Source organism: Lonchura striata, chromosome Z, assembly GCF_046129695.1.
Source record: "Lonchura striata isolate bLonStr1 chromosome Z, bLonStr1.mat, whole genome shotgun sequence".
Lineage (NCBI taxonomy): Eukaryota > Metazoa > Chordata > Aves > Passeriformes > Estrildidae > Lonchura > Lonchura striata.
In genome coordinates, this window is record NC_134642.1 from 23,069,866 (window position 1) to 23,091,548 (window position 21,683).

Here is a 21,683-nt window from a genome sequence, read left to right on the forward strand (position 1 = left end):
GCTTTCTATAATGGACACCAGCTATTCTAGAATTTGGCATTAGTGGTGCTTTAGGGCACCTTGGTTTTTGTTCAAAAATCAATCTCTCAATGTCTAATGCTTCTCTTTCAGCAACTCATCTCTGCACTACTGAAGTTTTCTTCAGCAAGAGAAAGCCATGAGGCTCTCCCAGGGAAGACAGCCAAAGTGACCTGCAGGAATAGGTTTGTGCTATTAAAAAGTAGCATATCTTAAGTATTTCAACAAACATCTTTTACTTATTGGCCCTGTAAGAAAAGCACTGCATTCCCTACTCATCCACATTCCATCTGCACCAGAAGGACAACCTGTTCAGCTCTGGCTTATGCCATGTTCTTCATGGACATCAGTTAATGAGTTCTTTTATCTCCTCTCCATAGACTCATTTTTTGATGCTTTTGCCACGATAGCAAATAGGCAGCAAGAAGTCCAGAGCAACATTAAAGTAACTCTTAATATCATTCCTCCAAACCTCACGCTGTGCAGGGCAAGTTAGCCCTTTCCAAACAGTAATTTAAGCTGAAACACACTGGAATTAATTTATTCTACAAAATCTAAAACATTGATCTGGGGCAAGAGCATCTAGAACACTTAATATACAATATGCAAACACAGGTTGCTCTGGTTAACAAGGCAGAGGTTAGTTGTAGGTTACCAACAAGAATTCTGCTCAATACATAGTTACTTCAAGGCAGTGTATGTAACTCAGCCTAAGCACCTTTCTTGCTTCCTTTTAATTTCAAATATAAAACAAATGTGAGTGCATTCTGTATCAAATTAATGATGGGATCAAAAAACCACAGAAAATTAATACCCAGACATTAAAATAACTCCTTAAAATACTGACAGCTTTTAGCATCTGGAAAGAGGCTGAACTCTTGAATTTCCCCATAGGAAAGAAAAAATAATTGCCTGCTTCCATTTTAGATGTTCAGGGTAGTAGGCAGAACAGATCATGCCATGGGAAGAGCCGCTGAGTGAGCTGGGCCTGGTCTGTCTGGATCAGAGCAGGTTCAGGACAGCTTTCACATGTGCATAAGTACATGACAGGAGGGTGTAAAGGGGTCAGACCCCCTCAGCAGTGCCCAGGGGAAGTACAGGAAGCAATGGCACAGATTGAAATAAAATAAACTTTTTTTCACCTTTGGAATAAAATTATTTTGAACTACAAGGGTGGTCATATTGGGGTACAGATTTCCTATGGCAGTGTGGATCCTCTCTCCTTTGAGGTTCTTAAGTCCAACCAGGTATGTCCCTGACATGACCCATAGTAGCTGAGCTGCCTGAGGTGGGCTGAGTCTGGACGATCTCCAGAGGTTGGTAAGCCTCAACCAGGTGTGATTCTAAATGGAGAACCTCATTAGAGATACTTTAATGAAAGCTGTTTATTTCAATAAGCTTGCTTACAGTCTCTGTGCTCAGAATGGCAATATAGTCAATCAGACTCCTTCAATAATAAAAGAAAGCTAAAAACAGAACTTACATTCATCTTGTCTTTCAGGCTTACAAAATTTAACAAAGGCGTCTGACTTCCAGAATTTAAGGATTTGAAGGACAAAATACTTTTGCTGGTGTGTACCTTGAAGTACTTTTTTTTTACCACTGCCATTAAAAAAAAAATCATAGTGTTTGTGAGTATAGTCTTGCCTGTTAAAAGTTCTTATTTATTTATTTAAAAGTTCTTATTTCTTATTTATTTATTAAATCACTCCACATACATCTGGGCCTTTATGTGAACTTACTTGCTGTACACAATATACCTAATGACTGATCTGAGATGGGACCCAGTGCTTTCTGGCCTAAAGCATGGATAACTAATTATCTATATAGACAGGTGAATGACATTTCCTATTACAAATGACTAATTACAGAGCAGGAAATGTGATACCATATTTTATTGTAATAATTTCAGGTCTCAACCATGTCTCCTTTACCTCTGCCCTGCTTCAGAAACAAGAAGGTGGAGAAAATGGGGAACATATTTAGGAAAAAGTTTAAGATGATCTTTTGTTTTCCAACTGCTGCTGAGCAATTACCTGATGCATTATCAGATTTCTTGTCTTGTCTCTAAGTAGGCCCAGCAGGGGTACAAAGATCTCCAGGCAATCCATCTGCAAAGCTAGGGCGCTACATTTTTTTTTTTTTTTTGTGGCTCTTTGCAGCTGAGAAGTTGAAAAGGATCTTCAGCCTTATTATCTCAGGATCAGGCAAGAGACAGAGCCACGGCTTGCAGCAGTGTGGAGAAACTGCTGCTCCCACAGGAGATTAAGCCCTATGACAAATGCCGTGACAGATCAGCTCTAATCAGCAATGGCAAGGCTGGCCTGTACAGGAGGTGTCATTTGACTTGCTGAAGAAACAGTGCATTAAGAATAATCTGGATTCCTCATCAAACTGAATGGGTAGCACAGCTCTCAGCTGAAGCAAGAAGACACATACGTCTATCGGGATATGTAAAAATTGTATTTTTTTCAATATCAGTATTATTAGAGAAACAAACACTCCAATATTTTATACACATGCTTAAACAGTATACCCTCATTTATCTCTAAAGGGGTGATAAAATATCCTCTCTTGAAACCTCTGAATTTCTAAGGAATTTAAATTAAAAATAAATCTAAAGGCTTGTTGTGTTTCTAAGCAGAGTATCTTACGTTGAATCACATCTTTTCACTGCACAATTTGAAAGAAGGTCACCAGATGGCACTATTATACATTATCATCCTGATTTCAGTCTCTTAATACACACAGAAAGTCTTTAATTGTGGAAGAACTGGTGTTATTATTACTGTAGCATTACATCTATTTGGGGCAAGTGTGATGAGTAGCATCTCTTTTTTAATCTCTGCAGCTGTAACAAGTTCTTCCAGAGCAACTGTCCTCTGAGAACTAGATGTTCTCTTGCAGGTTTAAATAGAGACATAAAAAGAGAAAAGGTACGGACTGTTCTGTTATTTATGTATTTCTCTGCTCAAGGACTAGCATGTAATGGGAGCACATCACAGCAGGAATGCACACACATTTGCCTATGCTGATTTTTCCTCTTTGGTAAGCAGAAACCCTCTGTTGTCATTACAGAGAGATTAAAAGCCCTAGGCGTACTTGCAATACCTACTTTTCTCCGTTTCTCTATTATACTAACAGACAGCCAGAATATCCAAGGTGCATCTTGGACCCAATTAAAATGCATCTGAGCACCTACCAGAAAAATACTGCACACAATGAAAGCTGGCATTTGAACTTCTCTTGATTGTCCTCAGCTCATCTTTTAATGACATGAGCAAAAATATTAACCTTAACACTCCTAACTGCCACAGCATGTACAAATGTTCTGAACAACTCCTGATAAGTGTATTTTACAACAGAAAACCATTGCTCATTTCTATGGCTACTAATCTGTAATCCCCTGACATGTGTGTCATTACTTCTATAGCTTGTTAGAAGCATAATTTAGAATAGTAATTTAGACTTGCTAATGCTTCAAGGTTGTAGATGTTTTTTAGCTTCATTCAGATACAAATTTGTTGAAAGCTTTTACAAGCTCCCTAACAGTTCTTTCCTGACTCACAGGATAAAGAAATAGACTCAGTAAATTATTATTATTATTATTATATTTTATTATATAATAATAATTTATAAAAAACATATAAATTTATAAAATATATATTAAAATATATTTATATACATTAATATATATTTATTATATATATAAAATATATATTATAAAATATATTATATAATATATAATATATTATATATTATAAAATATATATTATAAAATAAAATATATAAATTTATATAAAAATAATAATTTATATTATATTATTATTATAAATTTGCTTTCACATATCCCATTCATAACACAGTTTGGTTTTGGGTTTTTTTTTTGTTGTTAACTATATCTTATACTTCAACAAACTCAGAAGTTGTGAAACAGGAAAAAAACAGGCCATGAACTTTGGATGGAAATGGCCAACTGTTACAAGAAGTCCTGACCCGCACAAGGTTGACTGAATTTTTTTATGAAAAAATGCAGTTTTCTGAAAAATTGCAGATTATGCAGTATCATAATTTGAATGGGATAAATGTGATAGCAGAATTAATGAACGAAGTTTACTGCGTGACAAGTGTGTTATTGACATACATGCTGCACTGGAGAAGCTAGCAACCTTGCTGAAGAAAAACACTGGATAACATCAGAAGCACAACTATTAGTACTGATAAGGAGCCTAGCTTTTCAGAATTGTATCTAATATTACTGGTCATCTGAACAAAAGGCTTTCATCTGAATTCCAGTTTGGACAGTTCATGATTCTCTGGACACTCAGTACCCAAGTGGAATTAACCAAAAGCAACAAATGAGCCATCACAGGCCTGGGAGAGCCCTGCCAGAAGTCCCCACACATAGTTCAATAGGATAGAAAACATTTCTCCTGTATTTCTTTTATAAGCTTTCATGCATTTTACAAGGAATAAATTCACCCAGAAAACAATATAGCAGCATCATATTTTGGAAGTAAACTGAAAAAGGCAGCAGCATTTTTCACAGGAAATGTTGCTGCATTTTATCAAAAGTAAAATTCATAAACACAGATACATTCCATAGTTATTTCTGATCATATAAATTAGCAGTTCTTCTCAACACTCAGCTTTATATTCATCCCACATATTTTCATGAACTTAAGTAAGCTTCCTCTATCAGGAGCACTGCAAATTATAGTAATAGTTCAAGCCTAGAAAAACTGTATTTCTATTAAAATTCCCCTTGCTGGAAGGGTTAATATTGGGCAGTATAGCTCCCTTCCAACACTCGGAAGAACTCGGAAAGGTACAGGACATCATTATGAGTTAGAAAATACTGCTTTCTTTTTCTGCAACGTTTGATGCCAAACAACATCATAATGGTCAGCAATTTCTGCACAGAAAATGCTGCAATTACACAAAGTCCTTCTAGCATTTTGAATCTATCCAAAACCTATTAAACTCAACAATGCTGATACCCATCTACTGTGAGCAGAAAGCCAGGCCCATGCAGCTGTTCAGCTCTCTGCAGTGCACAATCCCTGGCTGACATTTGGATTTGAAAGAACACATCCTTTTGCACTTGATGTGAAGATGCACTTTGCTATGTGGTCTTTCACAGGCTGCCAGAAAGCATTTCTTGGCCCACACTTTGGGAAACTGTGATGCAACAATCTCAGTCCCTGATAGCACCTGACAAAGCTGACACATTGGAGCAGAAATGTCAACATATTAGGAAATCAGGTAAGTAATGGCTCCTTGACCAGAACCTGATGATTTTCTTTATTTTTTCCTTGCTCTTAGAGACTTGGTGAACCAACTGAAACCAGCATTGGCCCTAGAAGAGGTCAGGGAGCAGGGACTGAGGCTTACAAATGGCCAATCACCCCCACCCCCCATCTTCTACATTTAGAAAGAAAATACTCAAAAATGTCTCAAACAGGTGATCAGCAAAGGGAAGACAGTAAATTTAGGTTTTCCATGACAAATGGACACTGATATGTATGTTACAGTATCAGTGGATGAAGTAATACAGGCATAACAATTAAATGTGGCATGAAATCCTTATTGTAATGGAAGGAATTTTGCCTTTTAAAAATACCCATTTCTTAATACGAATCTCCTACACTTATGCCTTATTCTTTTACCCTTACACTGACATAACAGGGTAATCATTACTTTGACGATTCATTCATAATGTCAAAACAGGGTGATGGTCAGAACCACTGCAACAGGAAGAAATAGATGATGCTCTATATTTCATCAGTGAAATGCCACTGTCTTCTTGTTTCACACAGATGTTGTAACACTGATTATTTTAATGAGATGACATCCAAGGACACTCAGGGTTTGGGTTCTTTTTCACAAATGAATAAGGCAGGCATAGATTTTACAACTGCAAGGAGATCTGAGACATTGTGAAATCAATTACTTGCTGAAATTCAACAAACAAGCTTGAAAGATCCATGACTGAAAACTGATTTCTTTTGTTAAGGACTGTATGTACACACCTCCTTGCAGCAGTCTCTGTTCCCTCACTAAATTGTGAAATAATTGAAAACAACAATTACAATTTAATTGTGAATAAAAAACACCCAAAACCAGTTATAAGCAGATGGAGCAAGAACAATGTAATCTGAGTTTTCAGAATTAACCACTCTTTTTTCCATTGGAAGCTGGAGTTGCTAGATCCTAACAAGGCTTTCCTTGCTATTTTAGGAGCTCTATGCAATTTCATTAATTTGTTGCAAATGTTCAGTCATCCACATGGAAGGTTAGAAATTTGATTAATTAAAGAATGGATTAAGTAGTTAACCAATACTGTAATCCTGAAAGTTAAAAGGATGCCTCTTTTCATAAAAAAGATAATCCAGAATAATCTGCTATGAAACATGTACATTAACAATGTCTGTGGCTGCAGTGCCAACAAGTTTTCTATAAATAACAGTAAGACTCAATAGTTTATTTGCCTCAAGTACCTGTTTGGAATCCTATGTAACATCTACATACTGATCTGAATAGAAAGAGAGCAAATTAAATGTTCACAGACTAGATTAACACTTAAATGTAAGTTTGGTTTTTTGGGTTTTTTTTGCTTGATGACATAGAAAAACATTAGCTTTAAATTATCTCTATTTAAAGGTGACCCTGTGCTAAATGACATCAGGCTATCACCCTCACACAACCTGACGTAATTCCAGGTTTTAGAAAAGGCAGCACCATGCCTTTTCTAATTACTCATGGTGTAAATTACTCATTGCGCTAAAAGCACAGGAGACAGCTTTTCAGGTTTTACCAATCTATTGCTGCAGGTGATAGCCCAGATTTTTGCCCAGTTCCAGGTGAGGAGAGGATCAAACATTACAGTAAAGATGCTGTTGGTGGAGTATTGGTCCACAGCTAGTGGAACATGAGCCAGCTGCGTCTGGGTGGCCAAGAAGGTCCCTGGCATTCTGGCCTGTACCAACAGTAGTGTGACCAGCAGGACTGGGGCAGGGATTGTCCCCCTGTACTCAGCACTGCTGAGCCCACACCTCAAGTCCTGTGCTCAGTTCTGTGCCCCTCACTGCAGGACAGACATTGAGGTACTGGAAGGTGTCCACAGCAGGGCAACAGAGCTGGGGAAGGCTCTGGAGCACAAGTCCTGTGAGGAGTGGCTGGGGGAGCTGGGGTTGTTCAGCCTGGAGAAAAGGAGGATCAGGGGTGACCTTACCACTCACTACACTAGCACCACTAGCCTGAAAGGAGGGTGTAGCCAGGTGCAGACCATTTTATTCTCCCAAATAGCAGTGGATAGGCCAATAGGAAATGGCCTCCAGTTGCACCTGGGTACTAAGAAAAATTTCTTCACTGAAAGGGTGGTCAGACATTGGAAGAGGATGCCCAGGAAAGTCTCCATTGTCCCTGGAGATATTTGAAAACAGTGTAAATGTGGTGCTTAGGGACATGGTTTAATGGTAGATCTGGCAATGTTATGTTAACAGCTGGACTCAGTAATCTTAAGTGCTTTTTCCAACCTCAATGAATCAATGAAATGCCCATTTCTCTGTAGTGATTACATAAGTAATCATAAGGAGACTATATTCATAGGTCAGGCAGCACAGCTAAGCCAGGTGAATCTGCAGCCACGAGCTGGGTCCTGCAACTGTCTACATCTTGAGCTTCTCATTGGTAATTTTCAATGTACATCAACTAAATCTGAAAATTAGTCTTTGTATTTTGGCAAAGTAGTTTTCTATATGAAGAGCACATAGTTCACAGAGAAAAGTTTTCTTCCACTTGATCACTCACAAAAATGTGCCTGTATTTGTGCCTAATTAACAAAATAGCTAATAGATTTTCCTACTTTTCAGAAAGGAATTAACGAATTTTTCCCATGCCCACTCTTTCCCTTAAGAGACAGACCCCTTAAAAAGGATGAAACCAGCAATGGTTTTTAGCAGTGCTCTGGGAAAAGACAATTATGATCCCACCACATAATAATTGCTTCGATATTTATCAATAATCCACATGACAGGACAGATTATGCTGTGAAACACTGCCTGCCCTTTTCCAGTTTGAGTCCAAGGGCAAAGAAAGCTGATGAAGCCTCTTTTGCTTACTGCAAGTGCAAAAGAAACTGCTTTCTTTGTTTGCTAGGGGTGATTTAATTTGGAAGGAGAGCAGCTCAGAGGCTTGGAATCATACATGACACATAGAGATCAGAGAAGCATCCAAATCGTAAATCTCAATGTCCTGACTTTTGGGCTTAATTTCACTTTCATCAAAATCAACAGGAAAACTTGTCAACAACTTCAAATCTACCTTTCATTGAATTTAAACCTTTCCCTCATAAAATAAGAAACTAAAATAATTACTGAAATTGTAAAAATCTGCACATATAGGATTTAGTCAAGTTTCATCTGACTTTTTTCCCTACTATCCTTCTTAACATTTTGAGGGGCAATAATATGAATGATGGGAAGAATTCTTAAGCAGAAAATGTACTAACGTTTAAAGCTTTGGCAAAGAGGATATGCCTACCAAGGTGCTTCAAAGCCAGCATGATACAAAATGAGAGCCTCATGTATGCTATCTGGTTTCTTTCAATCAAGCCTGACCACTTTTTTCACAGATGCCACCATCTTCTTGCTTTGCCTCAAGACCATTCTGCCATCAATACGCTGACCTTTTTGTTTTCTTTCATACAGTAATCCAATCACATAAGTAGAAATAAAACTTACCTACAGCACACTGTACAATGTTCTATGATGCTTGAAAACCACAAGTTTCTAAGACAATTAAATGACAGAGAGAACCACATCTTGACCCTTAAATCCAAAGCTAAGGCATGAGTTTGCAATTCAGTCAAGCCTCTTACTAAGCCTATTGCTGTTATTTTGAGAGTGTATTTCTTCACACGTGTCTATGTATGAAATCATAAATCAACTTTTATTTCCCACAGTCCTAAAAAGAAGAGTCTGCATGTTTTGTTTTGGGTTTGTTTTTGGTTTTTTAATATAAAAATATATATGCTAAATATATAAACACTATATTTTATGGAAACACGGTGTTTCTCGCAAGTAAAAAATGGACACAGGAAATTGTCCAAATAATTCAGTAAGTGATTTCAATACTAATATATTTGAAAACACCCATTTTTAAGATTGATATTTGTAAATAATTACGAATATATTTGTAAATATATTGTAAGAGATAATTAAGGAATGAGTGCAGAAACATTTCTATTACTTTGCTTAAAAGGACTTATACTTTACAGGCACCTTTAAATGAAGAAATTAATAATTTCTCACCCCAACTTTCTGCACAGTTTCTTACTTATGTAACAAATTTTAGTTATTGTAATTACAGTTGTTGGCCTTTCACCTGAATAAGAAATGCCTTTTCTCTGCATGAAATGTCATGTAGCAAAGAATAGCACCATAGGCCATTCCCATGATAGAATCAAATCATTATTACCTCACTGTAAAGCAAGAAATCATCCCAGTACATTGATGTAGACCTCCTGTTTCTCTGCCTGTAGAGGTACAGAATAAAGAATCAATAATGTAATACATTAGGTACTGTAAAATATATCCATCGTTCAGTACATAGTGTCCTCAGCCTCAGGCAGGATTGTTGTTTGTTGCTTGGAAGGACTCCATATTTAAGAAGAAAACAGACATTTTTCTCTGAATAACTAATCTGGAAAAATCCTATGAGGAATGTGCTGCTCACAGCATATTTAAACATTTGAATGAGTCTTATGGAAAAAGGTTACTAGGCAGAAGACAGTGAAATGGTGTAGGAAGCACGCAAATTACTATCCTAGAGAAGTGTGCCGTTTCTGATTTACCTCCTGTGTGGCACACACGGCACCTTTTAGACTGACAGTGTGTGCACACATGCACACGTATATGTAGGTATGCCCACACACACATACAGACAGGAAAATGCTCCAGTGCAGCCTGACAATGAGACAACCAAAAGGTTACAAAATCACTTCATTATAATGTCCAGAGAAAGGTTTGGAGCAGCAGCAAGTACTGATTTCATTTCAGAAATGGAACAAAAAAATCAATGGTGATATTCCTCTTCCAATGTAGTCCCAGGATCATTCTCTGACTAAATTTCAAAGAAATTTTCAGAGGATACTCAAGTATTCTGCCTGTGACTTCTGGAGAGAAACTACTATTGCTGTATCTGTTTCCAAAAAACTCATTCAGATCTGGAAAACTTAACAGCTTTCCAGGATTTGCAATATAGAGAGGAAACACTAACTAGTTCTTAACTTAGACTTTGCAGAACATTTAATAATATTATTATCACCGCAGCACTTAAAAATCCAGCCAAGATGAAGACTTCAAACAGAGTATGCTTATACCCAGAAAGTCTAAATGCAAAGAAAATGTAGCAAATAAATGCAATTAATACTAGGAATAAAGCAGAAAACCAGGAATATTTAAATAAAAATTTATGGAAGCAAAATTAGCAGTAAGACAGCATGATGCTTTCAAATTATTTCAGTTGACTTTAAAAATCCATAAGTATAAAAGTATTAATTATTTCAAACAACTTCTGGACAAAGAAATTGTTTGAGTTCTAAAATCTGGTAGTTTTTCACTCCAACATTTGGTTGTTATAAATTTTAGTTAAATAATAACTTTGTGATTGTGCCTGGTAGCAATAGAAGGACTTCAATTAGTAATTTGATAAATGCTTACAGCACAAATTTAAAATAAAAACTAAACAACAAAAGGAACATCTGATTAATCCCAAAAGAGGTGCTCATCCTCTAATGTTACAAACCCTGTAAACTTCAACCTTCTTCCTTGAGCAAAAGTCTACATAACTAGACAGGGCTCAAATGATGCCCTGAAGGTCACCAAACACAGGCTGTGACCGCAGACGTGCCTTTTCCTCAGTGATCTATATCAGTTAGAGCTGTTTTACAGCAATGTGAGAGGGTGAAGAGTTTACATTAGCTGGTTATGCAATAAATGTCCCTGGTATTACTGCTGACTTCAGACTAGACTCACAGCATTAAGCAGTTAAGAAGTGATAAAGCAGGATTAATTCCTGAGGAAATTTTTTTGTTATTTGTCAGCATAGTTTGTAGTACAAATTCCCTGATACCTTTATTCTTCCTCATACAGGAAAATATTTTGCACTGATCTATTATTCCGTAAGAGTAGGACTTCATAGCAGTTTTAATATCGTTGCACAGACACAACTTTAAGCCTGTTTTTGCACACTTACCTTAAAGGAAGTCATCCAAGATCACAGCTATTTATGGCTGTTCATGTAAATCACAATATGGACACCAATGGAATGGTTATGGAGTAGTGCAAAACACAGTAACTTCACAGCAATTGTTCTTTGAGCTGCCCTGGTGAAATTGTACCTGACAGGGACAGTAAAATCACCCAAAGTGAGTGAGTGGTTAGGGCAGGGCAGTAGCTATACCACTAGATAAAGCTGCTTTGGAAACAACATGAGCTCTCAACCCTCCACCTGCTGTAGAAACAAATACATGATCAACACACTGAATTCTCATTACTCTTCCCAGCCCTGAGGCCCACATCTGTTACCAGCAAGGCAGTGGCTGCTTTTCAACACAGCTTTTTTTTCATTTCCTTTTTTCAGATCGGAACACAGGTACATGAACAAACCACCAATGACAGAAAATAACTAATTTCCTCAGAAATACAGGTATTGCCTGCAAAACAACAAAACTTGGTAATGTATTACTATACATATTCTGTCAGATGCAATTTGTTTGCCAAAAGTATACCCTAAGGCTGCTCTAACCTAGGATTTTCAGTTTGCCTCTGATACTGACCTGCACTTAATACAATTGCAAGAATTTCAAATACACAAATTTACAACAAGACCAAAGTTAACCCAAACCATCTGATCTGACTATCACCAAAAGCAAACTAGAGCATCAACAGTACTGTTTTGACTTAGGTCCTGTAATAAAAAAAGGTGCTGTCTTCTACCAGATATTTCATTGATGACACCTGTGAAGATTTATTGCAAGACCACATATAGAAATAAGCTACTTCTTTTAATCACCTCTTGGACATCTATGTTTAATAAATAATCAGCAACTCAATGATAGCTTGGGTGAGGAGGAAAAGACTGATGCTATGCTAACTGAACATAAAGTTGTATACATGACAAATCATATTCTTCTTATCAGGTACTGTGAATCACATTTATCTTTTTCCCATGACAAATTTCTTTCTACTGAGAAGGGAAACTGATTTCATACAGGTATCCAAGCACCTAGTCTAGGAGAGACCATGTTATCATCTCATTATTTTGGTAGGAAAATTAAAAATAGTTTAAAAATATTTGTCTGTCTTAGAACATTAAAGTGTCAGGAGCATTCTACTTGAGAGACCAAATTTCCAGCATTTTGAAATGCACAGCTAAGTATTATTAGGGCATTTGGTTTCCACTGAGAAGACAGATTTTCAGGAGTATTTAATGATCACTTTTGAATTAAAAAAAAGAAAATCACAAAAGCAGTCACCTTTATTTTTTAAGCCACCTATATCTCACATCTGTGCATGATAAATTAATTATGATTACCCAGTATTTGGTCTATCTTGTCATTGTACGTTCCAAAAAACTTGTCAGTGCCAAGAAAGCATTTGAATCTCTGGTTTGCACCCATACCACAGGTACAGCTGCAAAGATTAATGGAAGCAGCCATTAAGTTAAATAATAAAAAGTGATGTTTAAATAAGAGCTGGCTGAAAAATAACAGAACGTGGCTGATCTAAGGTGAAGGAAATGGTATTTACAGACTTACTAACATCACACTAGTCACTGTTTGCAGGTTAGACAAAACTTAGTACATGACTGGGGAGAAATAAGGAAGTCTTATTCTTTATACTGAAGTTTATTTTATAAACAGTAAAAAAGAGGTTTCTAGATAGAATGTCTTGAAAGTTACAGGTTTTACAGCTGTTCATTTACACTCATCTCCAATACATCTTCCCATCTGTTGTATATGCCATGTATAAAACACTTTTAATACTCATTCATCCCACACAGATCTTTTCAAGAGAAGCATGGGCACATACCTTATTTTTAAGATTTTTCCTGATCTCCACTTCTTTATCTCTTTTGTTGCAGGGCTCTCTCTTTGTTGTGAACTGACTATCCACTACACACTAAAAACATCAAATTGGTTATAATCTCATTCCATAGTTACAAAAGAATAATCCATGAATTCTTGGGGAAAAAATCAGAGGAGAAAGGACACACTAGAGCCTCTTTTCACACCTCTACAGCTGGCTGTGGAGAACTGACCCCTGCTAATAAAACCAACAAAACCACAGATCATTAGCAGGAAAGAAGCACTTCATCAAACCTAATTTTTTGGCCTGTGGCCCTGGCAGCATAGTACTGGCTGCCTGGGGAATGTCACCACTCAGAAAGGCCAAGGTCACTCTGAAGTCAGCAGTGCTCAGAGCATCACACACTCCAGATGTGGAGCCTTCAACACTGCAACAAGCACTGCCCAAAGGTAGCTTCTGCTACCCACATCCCACATCCACAGTCTAAAACATATATTGTGGAGTGGTCACTAATGCCTTTTAAAACAAGACCAGAAAAGTAGAGGAATCAGCTGTGCCTTGCATCTCAAAAATTCTACATGATGAATGTGGCACCAACTTAAAATGGGCAGTGAATGTGGGAGATCTGTAGGTAATTTCATAAAAGTTGAGCACTCTCATCTCCAGAATCTCAAGACCCTGTAAAAGCCTTTGGATTTTGTTAAATATTTATCTGAGAGGTACATCAGAAGAACTATCTTGGGGGGAAAAGTAGAGGAATATGGGTCAGATGGAAAAGCAGTACCATATTGTGGCACCCATGTCTGGCATTTCTGAACAAGCCTCTAAGCAAAAAACAGATTTCTGAACTTCTTTTTGATTTTAAAGTAAAGCTCCTCCAGAGATTAAGCACCCCAAAGCTGGCAGATATTTTGAGGTCTGATATACCGATTTGGGGTAAAATTCCACCTACAGTCTCCCATAGCTCTCACATTCTGTGAAGGATCTGGAACAAAGTAAACAAAACTGAGATGACAGAGGGAAAAACATTTATAAAGTTCCCTGATTTCCTCCTCTTGTACAGCTTCTGGTACAAAAAATTTAACCATATCTGGAGTTCTTCTCACAGCATGGTGAACATTTGCCAACACAGCTGGTTTTGCACAACCTCTAAGATGTATCATTTGACTTATTTTTAATTACATATGCTTTTTATTTTTAAATAGATTGATGGATATTTTGTCCCCTTGCTATTAATTAATGGTGGCACAGTTCTAGATTTCCTTTTCCCATCATACTTAACAAGGGTGGCATCTTAGTGGATGGCCATGTGTTAAGAACATTTAAACTACACTATATTTGTAGGCTGTCACTTTTTGCTTGTTACCAAAGTACATACATTAAAAAACCAAGGGACTCCAGTGGTAAAAACTATAATCATTGCTTTGTGGTTAATAAATTACTGAGAAGTGCTAAAAGAAACTGAGAATAGTATCCATTTCACTGTACTAATGGTTCCATATATAAAGTATCAGCCTATGCTTATGTCAGTTAATAGTCCTAAATTGAAAGAACAATGCTAAAAACTCAAGGCATATTAACTCATAGTTACTGCTACTGGAGTAACATTAAATTAAAACAGAAGTAGATTGAAAATTTTCTGAGAGAATAAAAGCAGATAAAACATGACACAAAGTCAGACATTTATCTAAACAAGAGATGGTTCTATGTCAGTGCTGAGGCTTATGTTTCGAATATGTCCTTAAAACAATGCAGCTATCTTGCGAGATCCAGACACTCATAGCTCTGTATTCACACAGATGCTTGCACAAGTACATAACTGAGAAAAGTCTCTAGAATAAAAGTCAAATCCTTCTAAAACAGTGAAACACTATGAACTATGAAAACATTAAAAAAATATTTTCTTGGTAGTGAGAAAAGGAAGGTTATTCTGTGGATAGTGTTATAGGTACTGGGTGTGTGGATTCAAAATGAAGAAGTTCTGAAAAAGGAAGTTTCTGTTTTTCTTGTATGCATGCAGGTAATTGGTGTTTTACCTTGAATACATATTAGATCAGACATTGTAACAATGAATGTGCATGTGCAGCGCTAATACAACCAACAAGCAGAGAAGTACCTAAAATACTGTTACTTTCCTTTAGAATGCAAATACTGCCATGAAGTGCACTGTGGCAACACTTGAGATCAATGTGGTCTTAAAATATCACACACAAGCTATCCAAGTTTCTTAAGACAACAAAATTGGCAATAAAATAATAGTTACGCTGTGTTGGTAAAAATAACTCATTTTCCAAATGCAGTTCTCTGTAAGTAGAAAAACTGCAACTGTCTTGTACATACCATAAGCTATTTATCTAAAATGGCACTGTCAGTGAAACAGATGTCATTGCAAAATATCCCTGCACCACCCACATTCTGTTCTCCTAGTTGCCAAACAGAACTGTTTTGAATTATTTACTGAACAATCAGATTCAAGCATTTCTGCAATGAAAAAAAGTATTTAAAACTGAAATGTAGTTCCACATGATGTTTTAACGTGACTCAATACATTCAACATATTTTCACCAAAACAGATGATGAAGAATAGACTGAAATCTTAGCAGCAAGTTAAAGAAAGTCTTATTTTTAAGACATTTGTCCATCAGATTTTTCTATTTTCCTCTTCCTCTCTATTATAATCAATTTCAAGCTTATGTTTTTAAATATCTTTGTTCAGCTAAGGAGGATACCAGATTAATACCAAAGTCTCTACCTCAGTCCTTACTTATCTGTTCTTTGCAGGACAGCTACATAAAACCTAAAAATCATACCACAGAATAAGTTAAGCTGGAAGGGACTTCTGGGGATATCCAGTGGTGGGATGGCACTTACTACTGTAGGGCCCGTTCAGTGTCACTCCTTAGGGACCCATCTTGATCTGCATATTCCATATGCCATCCTACACTGTAGAACTCAGCCATCTGGTTCTTATCTTGTCTTTTCATGCTGTCTTGCTTTTTCATCTATCCTCCTTTTTTTCATCCTTTTCACAGTGATCTCTGGAGTTCATCAGTATCAGACTGTCACCAGGCTTCCTAGGGGCGGCATGAGGCACAGAACTTTCCACAGTTCAAACAGAGCCCTGCCAGTGAACTCTATGAACTCTAAATGCAAAAAGATTTGTAGTCTGTTCTCATCAGTGACACAAAATTGTTCTGAAAATTAAAGCTACCATATTTTCTCAACCTGACACTTTAATTATCCAGACTGGATATGTTTGAAAGCATGTGAAAGAAAATAGTGAGTACGATGAAATTCATATAGAGTACTCTTTCTGCATTTACATTTATACAAGCAACCAACACACTAAAGAAAGTAAGATCAGAAGTTCAAATAGTCACAGTCTTCTAGTACAAAAAGATGTGCTTTAATTTTTAAGAATGAGGATAGGAATCTAAAAGGCATCAACAGAGATATACATGCATTCCAGCAACCTGATGAATACAACTAGAGCAAATGAAAGCTAGACAAAAAATTCAGTTCATATCTAAAGCCTTTCCTCACAGGAAATAATCTCCCTGAGACAAAAGGACAAAAAAAAAACCCCAAAAGAAACCTTTCTTCAACATCTTCTCAAGACAACTGAGAATAAAAGCACTGAAATTAATATTAAAATACATTTTAGTATTTCAAGAGGTTTCTCATCTGAGCAGTTTTTTACTCTTTTGTACTTGTTTGCTAATAAGCCACCTAACCCTTCACTATCCAGATTTATGATGCCTTATTTAGACTTTGCAAATTTGTTAAGCTGCTTTCAGATTACAACAGCCTTAAAGGGAAATACGACACACATGTTTTTTTAGCAGAATACTTGCCAGTTTGGCAGCAGCAGAATCAACAACAGATAGGTAGAGGGAGTTTTGCTTAGAGGAAAGAATTTTCTCTACTCTCCTGAAATTAAAATATTTCAAGAGACTTTAACACACCCAGTTCCAGATAGTTGCCTAGAAATTCTCTCGCTCAATGGAGGAAAAGAAAGTGAAAATCTTTCCATCAGAAACAACTGAGATTGCAAATTCTGTGTTCAGTATACTAATTCAATACATACAATTGTACATATACACTGTTGGTGAGTGGAAGCAATTTAGGCTAACAGTTGATACTGTAGGAATGAAATATTTCTTGCCACCAAAAGCCAAGATAATCACTTCTGTGATAATTATAAACCTCATTGTTTAGGAAATAAACATCCATGTGCATTGAATTCACTACAAGGCATCAGACCTCAGACTATAAAAGCACTTTATTCTTTGCTTTAGACAATAACTTCAAGGTGAAAGTACTAAGCATCTCTATCATGCTTAGGTCTACATGTAATGGCTTTTGGGGTTTTTAGCAATTTTGTAATTTAAAGAGCAATCTAATAATAGCAAATAAATTAAGAGAGAACTTAACTGAGCTTTTATCCAACAAACATAATCTGTGACATCCTTGCTATAAGAAAATAATTTCATTCATCCTGCTTAATGCTGTTCAACTGAAGAATAAAATAATTCATAATGATATAATTTCAAAGCGTAAGCAGAATATTCAAAAATACGTCTTTACAGCATGGCTCACAGAGTAAAAACATGGTCTGACACCTTGAGAAACTATTTTTCCCAGGAAGCAGAAAATATGTATTTGCTAAATTGCAACCAAATTAGAACATCTTTCATCTTCCTTCACCCCTCAATGATTCATGAATGCATTATTTTATAATTTTAATTAAATTTAATTCAGGAAAAATGTTTTCATGAAACATATTATGCAAAGCTTGTGGTTTTAGGAAAAGTAGCCAATTTTTAATTTTTTTTTCTGTGTACCTGTATTATAAATAAACTCTAAGTAATTAAAATGTTAAACAATAAATGAGCGGTTCTAAAGGTATCCTTGTAAAATCTAGTCCATCTAGAGTACTTCAAATATAAATAATGTTCAATATGGCTCACAAATTATTTTTTCTTCTATTCAGCAGAAAATAATTAAACACTTTGATATACAGGTACTCTCCCTTACCTTGTAGCCTGGACAACATAAGGCAGTTGCTTTCCATATTGAAAATTGCTTCAGACCCATTACAGGTTTATATTTTCTGTCCAGTTTTGGACAGATGAAGTTTGCTTTCTACACTATAGTCTTTCTATCATCACACATTTTTAGCACTACGTCTCAAAGGATTTACAGTGCACTATGAACTCTAAGATTATTTAGAAACCCACTAATGTAGTTAAAGAAACCCCTTGCTAATTACTGTAAGTATTTTGTTGGTGTTGACCCTTCTTTTCATTTACTTATAAAATCCCAATAATGCATTTTGAGAAAGATGAAGATGAACATGCTGATTTGGGGAAAAAAAAAAAAAAACCAAAAGGAAAAGATAAAGTTACAAGTAAGTGTACAGCTGTTAAACCTAGTAAGAGAATACAAGCAAAAAAATTAGACTTTTTTGGGTTTTAATTTTGGTGGTTTGTGGCTTGCTCTAAAACCGAACGTGTCTGTCACAACTTTTAAAATATCCAGCTTTGGTGTGTCTCTCTCCTCCTGTTTATGTGCCTGTGCACTTATATTGGTGGATTCTGCCTCTTCTGAACCACTTCATATATGACTGCTAAACAAAAGAAACAGAACAGTGAGCAGCTACGTCCCTGTTAGTTTGAATAATTACTGCATAATAAAACCTTATCTGATGAATATACTCAAAGTTATATAAAACCAGACATTCCAACCAACATATTGCTACATGCATAAGTATTAACCAGCTCAGCTTCATTGCTCCCTTAAATATTGCTTGATTTAAGAAGAAAGCAGTTTAAAAGATTATTGTAATTGCTAAAGACTCAACAAACCCTCTATGCACAAATTTCATTATCTACTTGTGGACAAAACTTAGTTTGCATAGTTGCCAATAGCATATGGGAAACCATCCTCCTTAAACAAAGAACCTATGAGTTTTGCCATTGTGATCACGCCTTTCATCTGTTTTTTCCATGTAATTGTCACTGATTACAACAGGAAGTTAATGTTGTATTATCAGCATCAGTAGATGAAAAACACGTATAAAAATACTTTTGTATACTATTCTTAATTATTTGTGCCTTCTCTAAGGATGAAAGTGCATTGAAAGTTTTTAGAAAGCCAAATTTTGTCACAGGATCCTCCCCAGATATTGTCACTGCTTAATCCAAAAGCTTAGGGAAAAAATAGCTCAGACCTCATCAATGTGCCAAAATGCTGAGTAAAGGTTTATGTCCTTTTGCTGGCATTTTATTTCTTGCTTCCTATGTGATCAGGATAATTCTGGAGTTAAAAGCTATTGATTTACTGGAAGGCTACTTGTTTTTTTATTTTCAATAATATAAGTTTGATTAAACAAAAAGACATTTGTGCAAAACTTTTCTGTATTGACTACTGTACTGTATTACAACCCTTATGCTATAGAAGGATTTAGCACTTATAAGGACAACAGTATATATAGTGCAACTAAAAATTGACCAACCTTTCCTTCAGCATCTGTTGTTACCTTCTCAACCTTGTTCCTGTTTAAAAATTTCTTCACCAATTCTTCTACTTGGACATTGAACTTCATAAATGTCACATAGAAAAAATATGCTGTCAGGAGTGTTATGCTTTCCCACCACATTATGAAGTTATCCAGAAAAAAGATGATTAGCAAGATCAAGTCAATGATGTAAAAGGACATATCTCGAAAGAGTGGCCACCAAGTAAGGTTCAAGATCTCTTTAGAAAATAAAGCACACATTCCAATAACAAATAGGATATTGAACACAGCAGATCCCACTATTGTACCAATGCCAACGTTGCTGTGGGATATAAACACTCCTATCAAAGAAGTGAAGAGTTCTGGGGCTGACCCACCAGCAGCCATGAAGGTTGCCCCTGCCACATCATCAGAAATGGCCAGTTTTTCAGTGATGACAGTCAAGGAAGGAACAAAGAACTCATCACAGACTATGGCTAAGGCTATAAACATGTAAATCATTCCAATTATATGGAGGATCACTGCTCCCTGTCTTCTCTCTTCAAGAGAGAAAAGGTCCTCAGGGTACTCTCCCTTTGCATGATCATCTGTTTCATTGTTGTGTCCAGCTTCATATTTCATAGAAGCATGTGGATCTGGAGTGCCGTTTTCATTCTGTTCTGTGAAATCCAAGAGAGTTCTTTGGTGCCCATGCACCAGCTTTTGGCTATCTAGGCTGCTGACCAGCGCCATGCTATGTGGTTCCATCTTGAAAAAGGCACTCATTGAAAGTGAGAAAGTACTAATGGCCACTACACTGACAAGGAGCCCTACAATTCGTATCAGTCTCAGTTTTTTCCTGACATTCTGGTGCCACCTGCAACTGAACAGTGGTTCCGCCAAACACCACTCCTCCAAGACACCAACAACAGTTTTTTTCTGAAGAGCCATTTTGTCTTCTGTGTGAGATGCTGAGGGAGTCAGATGGACTGTTCCTGCATACTTTTCTCCAGCTTTGAAGTTAGAAGTGCTGTAAGAGTCTTCCCAGAATCAAGTACTTTTACTCTTCACAGGACGTATTTTCTTCATTCGTCTTAAAAGGACAAACATTGATATTAGTGAAACAGGAAGTGATTAGAAACTTATGATAGCATGTTACAGACTGGGTTACATTTAAAATTTGAAGCAGAATATATAAGATAAACCTCTGTCACATCCCACCAGACACAGCAATTATATGTTTGTTTAAGCAGTAACCCTGTGGATAACAATTCACCAATACTCATTTTACGCCTCTCATATGCCTCTCTGCTCTCCTCAGTTGCTGACAAAAAAAATCCTAGTGGAAGGTAAAAACTGTCCCCAGATGTTGTACAAAAATGAAGAAACTATTATTTTAATGGATACACCAAAGATTATTACCTGCTGTAATTACTTTCCGCTATGAACATGTAACATCCAAATCCCAAATGCAGGGACAATAGTGCCAGGAAAAGCAATCAAAGTGCTAACAAGCATCTCATCAGACCTTTAGACAGCTGAGGCAGCATTAATTGAAATGTGACATGTGCATAGAGCAACAGACATTGATGTGCAAGTAGAACACTGATGCTGGAACAGGACTGAAATTGGAGTTTCTTTAGCTCCTCTGTAAAATCGACTCAGCTTTACAGAGAGAACTTGGTTTCCTTCTGATCAGAGGTAGGACAGTGTCTTGGATAAGTCAAGAGAAAATTTCCAATCTCTCTCATTTTGTTTTCACTTATGCCATGCATTCAGAAATAAATGTAGGATGCTACTAAGAATACCTATTAAAAGTGCATCTCTTACTAACATTTAAGAAAATTATTTAAATTTACACAAGATTTGATCCTGAAACAAATGAAATGGTAAGAGATTATGCAAGAATGACTATTCATGTATGCCAGAGATGAGCGTTCTTGACTAACAGCACTTCTAATGCAAGAAAAAAAAAATCTGTAGATAATAACAGGTGTTTGGGTTAAGGAGTTTGAAGAACATTTGTAATGTACAAGTTAGCTACATATATGTCTTTCACAGTTAGTTGTATT

General features: G+C 36.4%; 1 protein-coding gene across 5 annotated transcripts in view; it reads right to left on the minus strand.

Annotated features, from left to right (window-relative positions):
- Window positions 1–21,683, minus strand: part of SLC24A2 (solute carrier family 24 member 2) — a 112,257-nt gene that overhangs the window by 89,629 nt on the left and 945 nt on the right. For all 5 annotated transcript variants that reach the window (XM_021535460.2, XM_021535463.2, XM_021535459.3 and 2 more), the window contains exon 2: window positions 19,630–20,704. In XM_021535460.2, coding sequence (XP_021391135.1) covers window positions 19,630–20,562 — 933 coding nt within the window. In that variant the 5' untranslated portion in view covers window positions 20,563–20,704. The remainder of the gene's footprint in view (window positions 1–19,629; window positions 20,705–21,683) is intronic.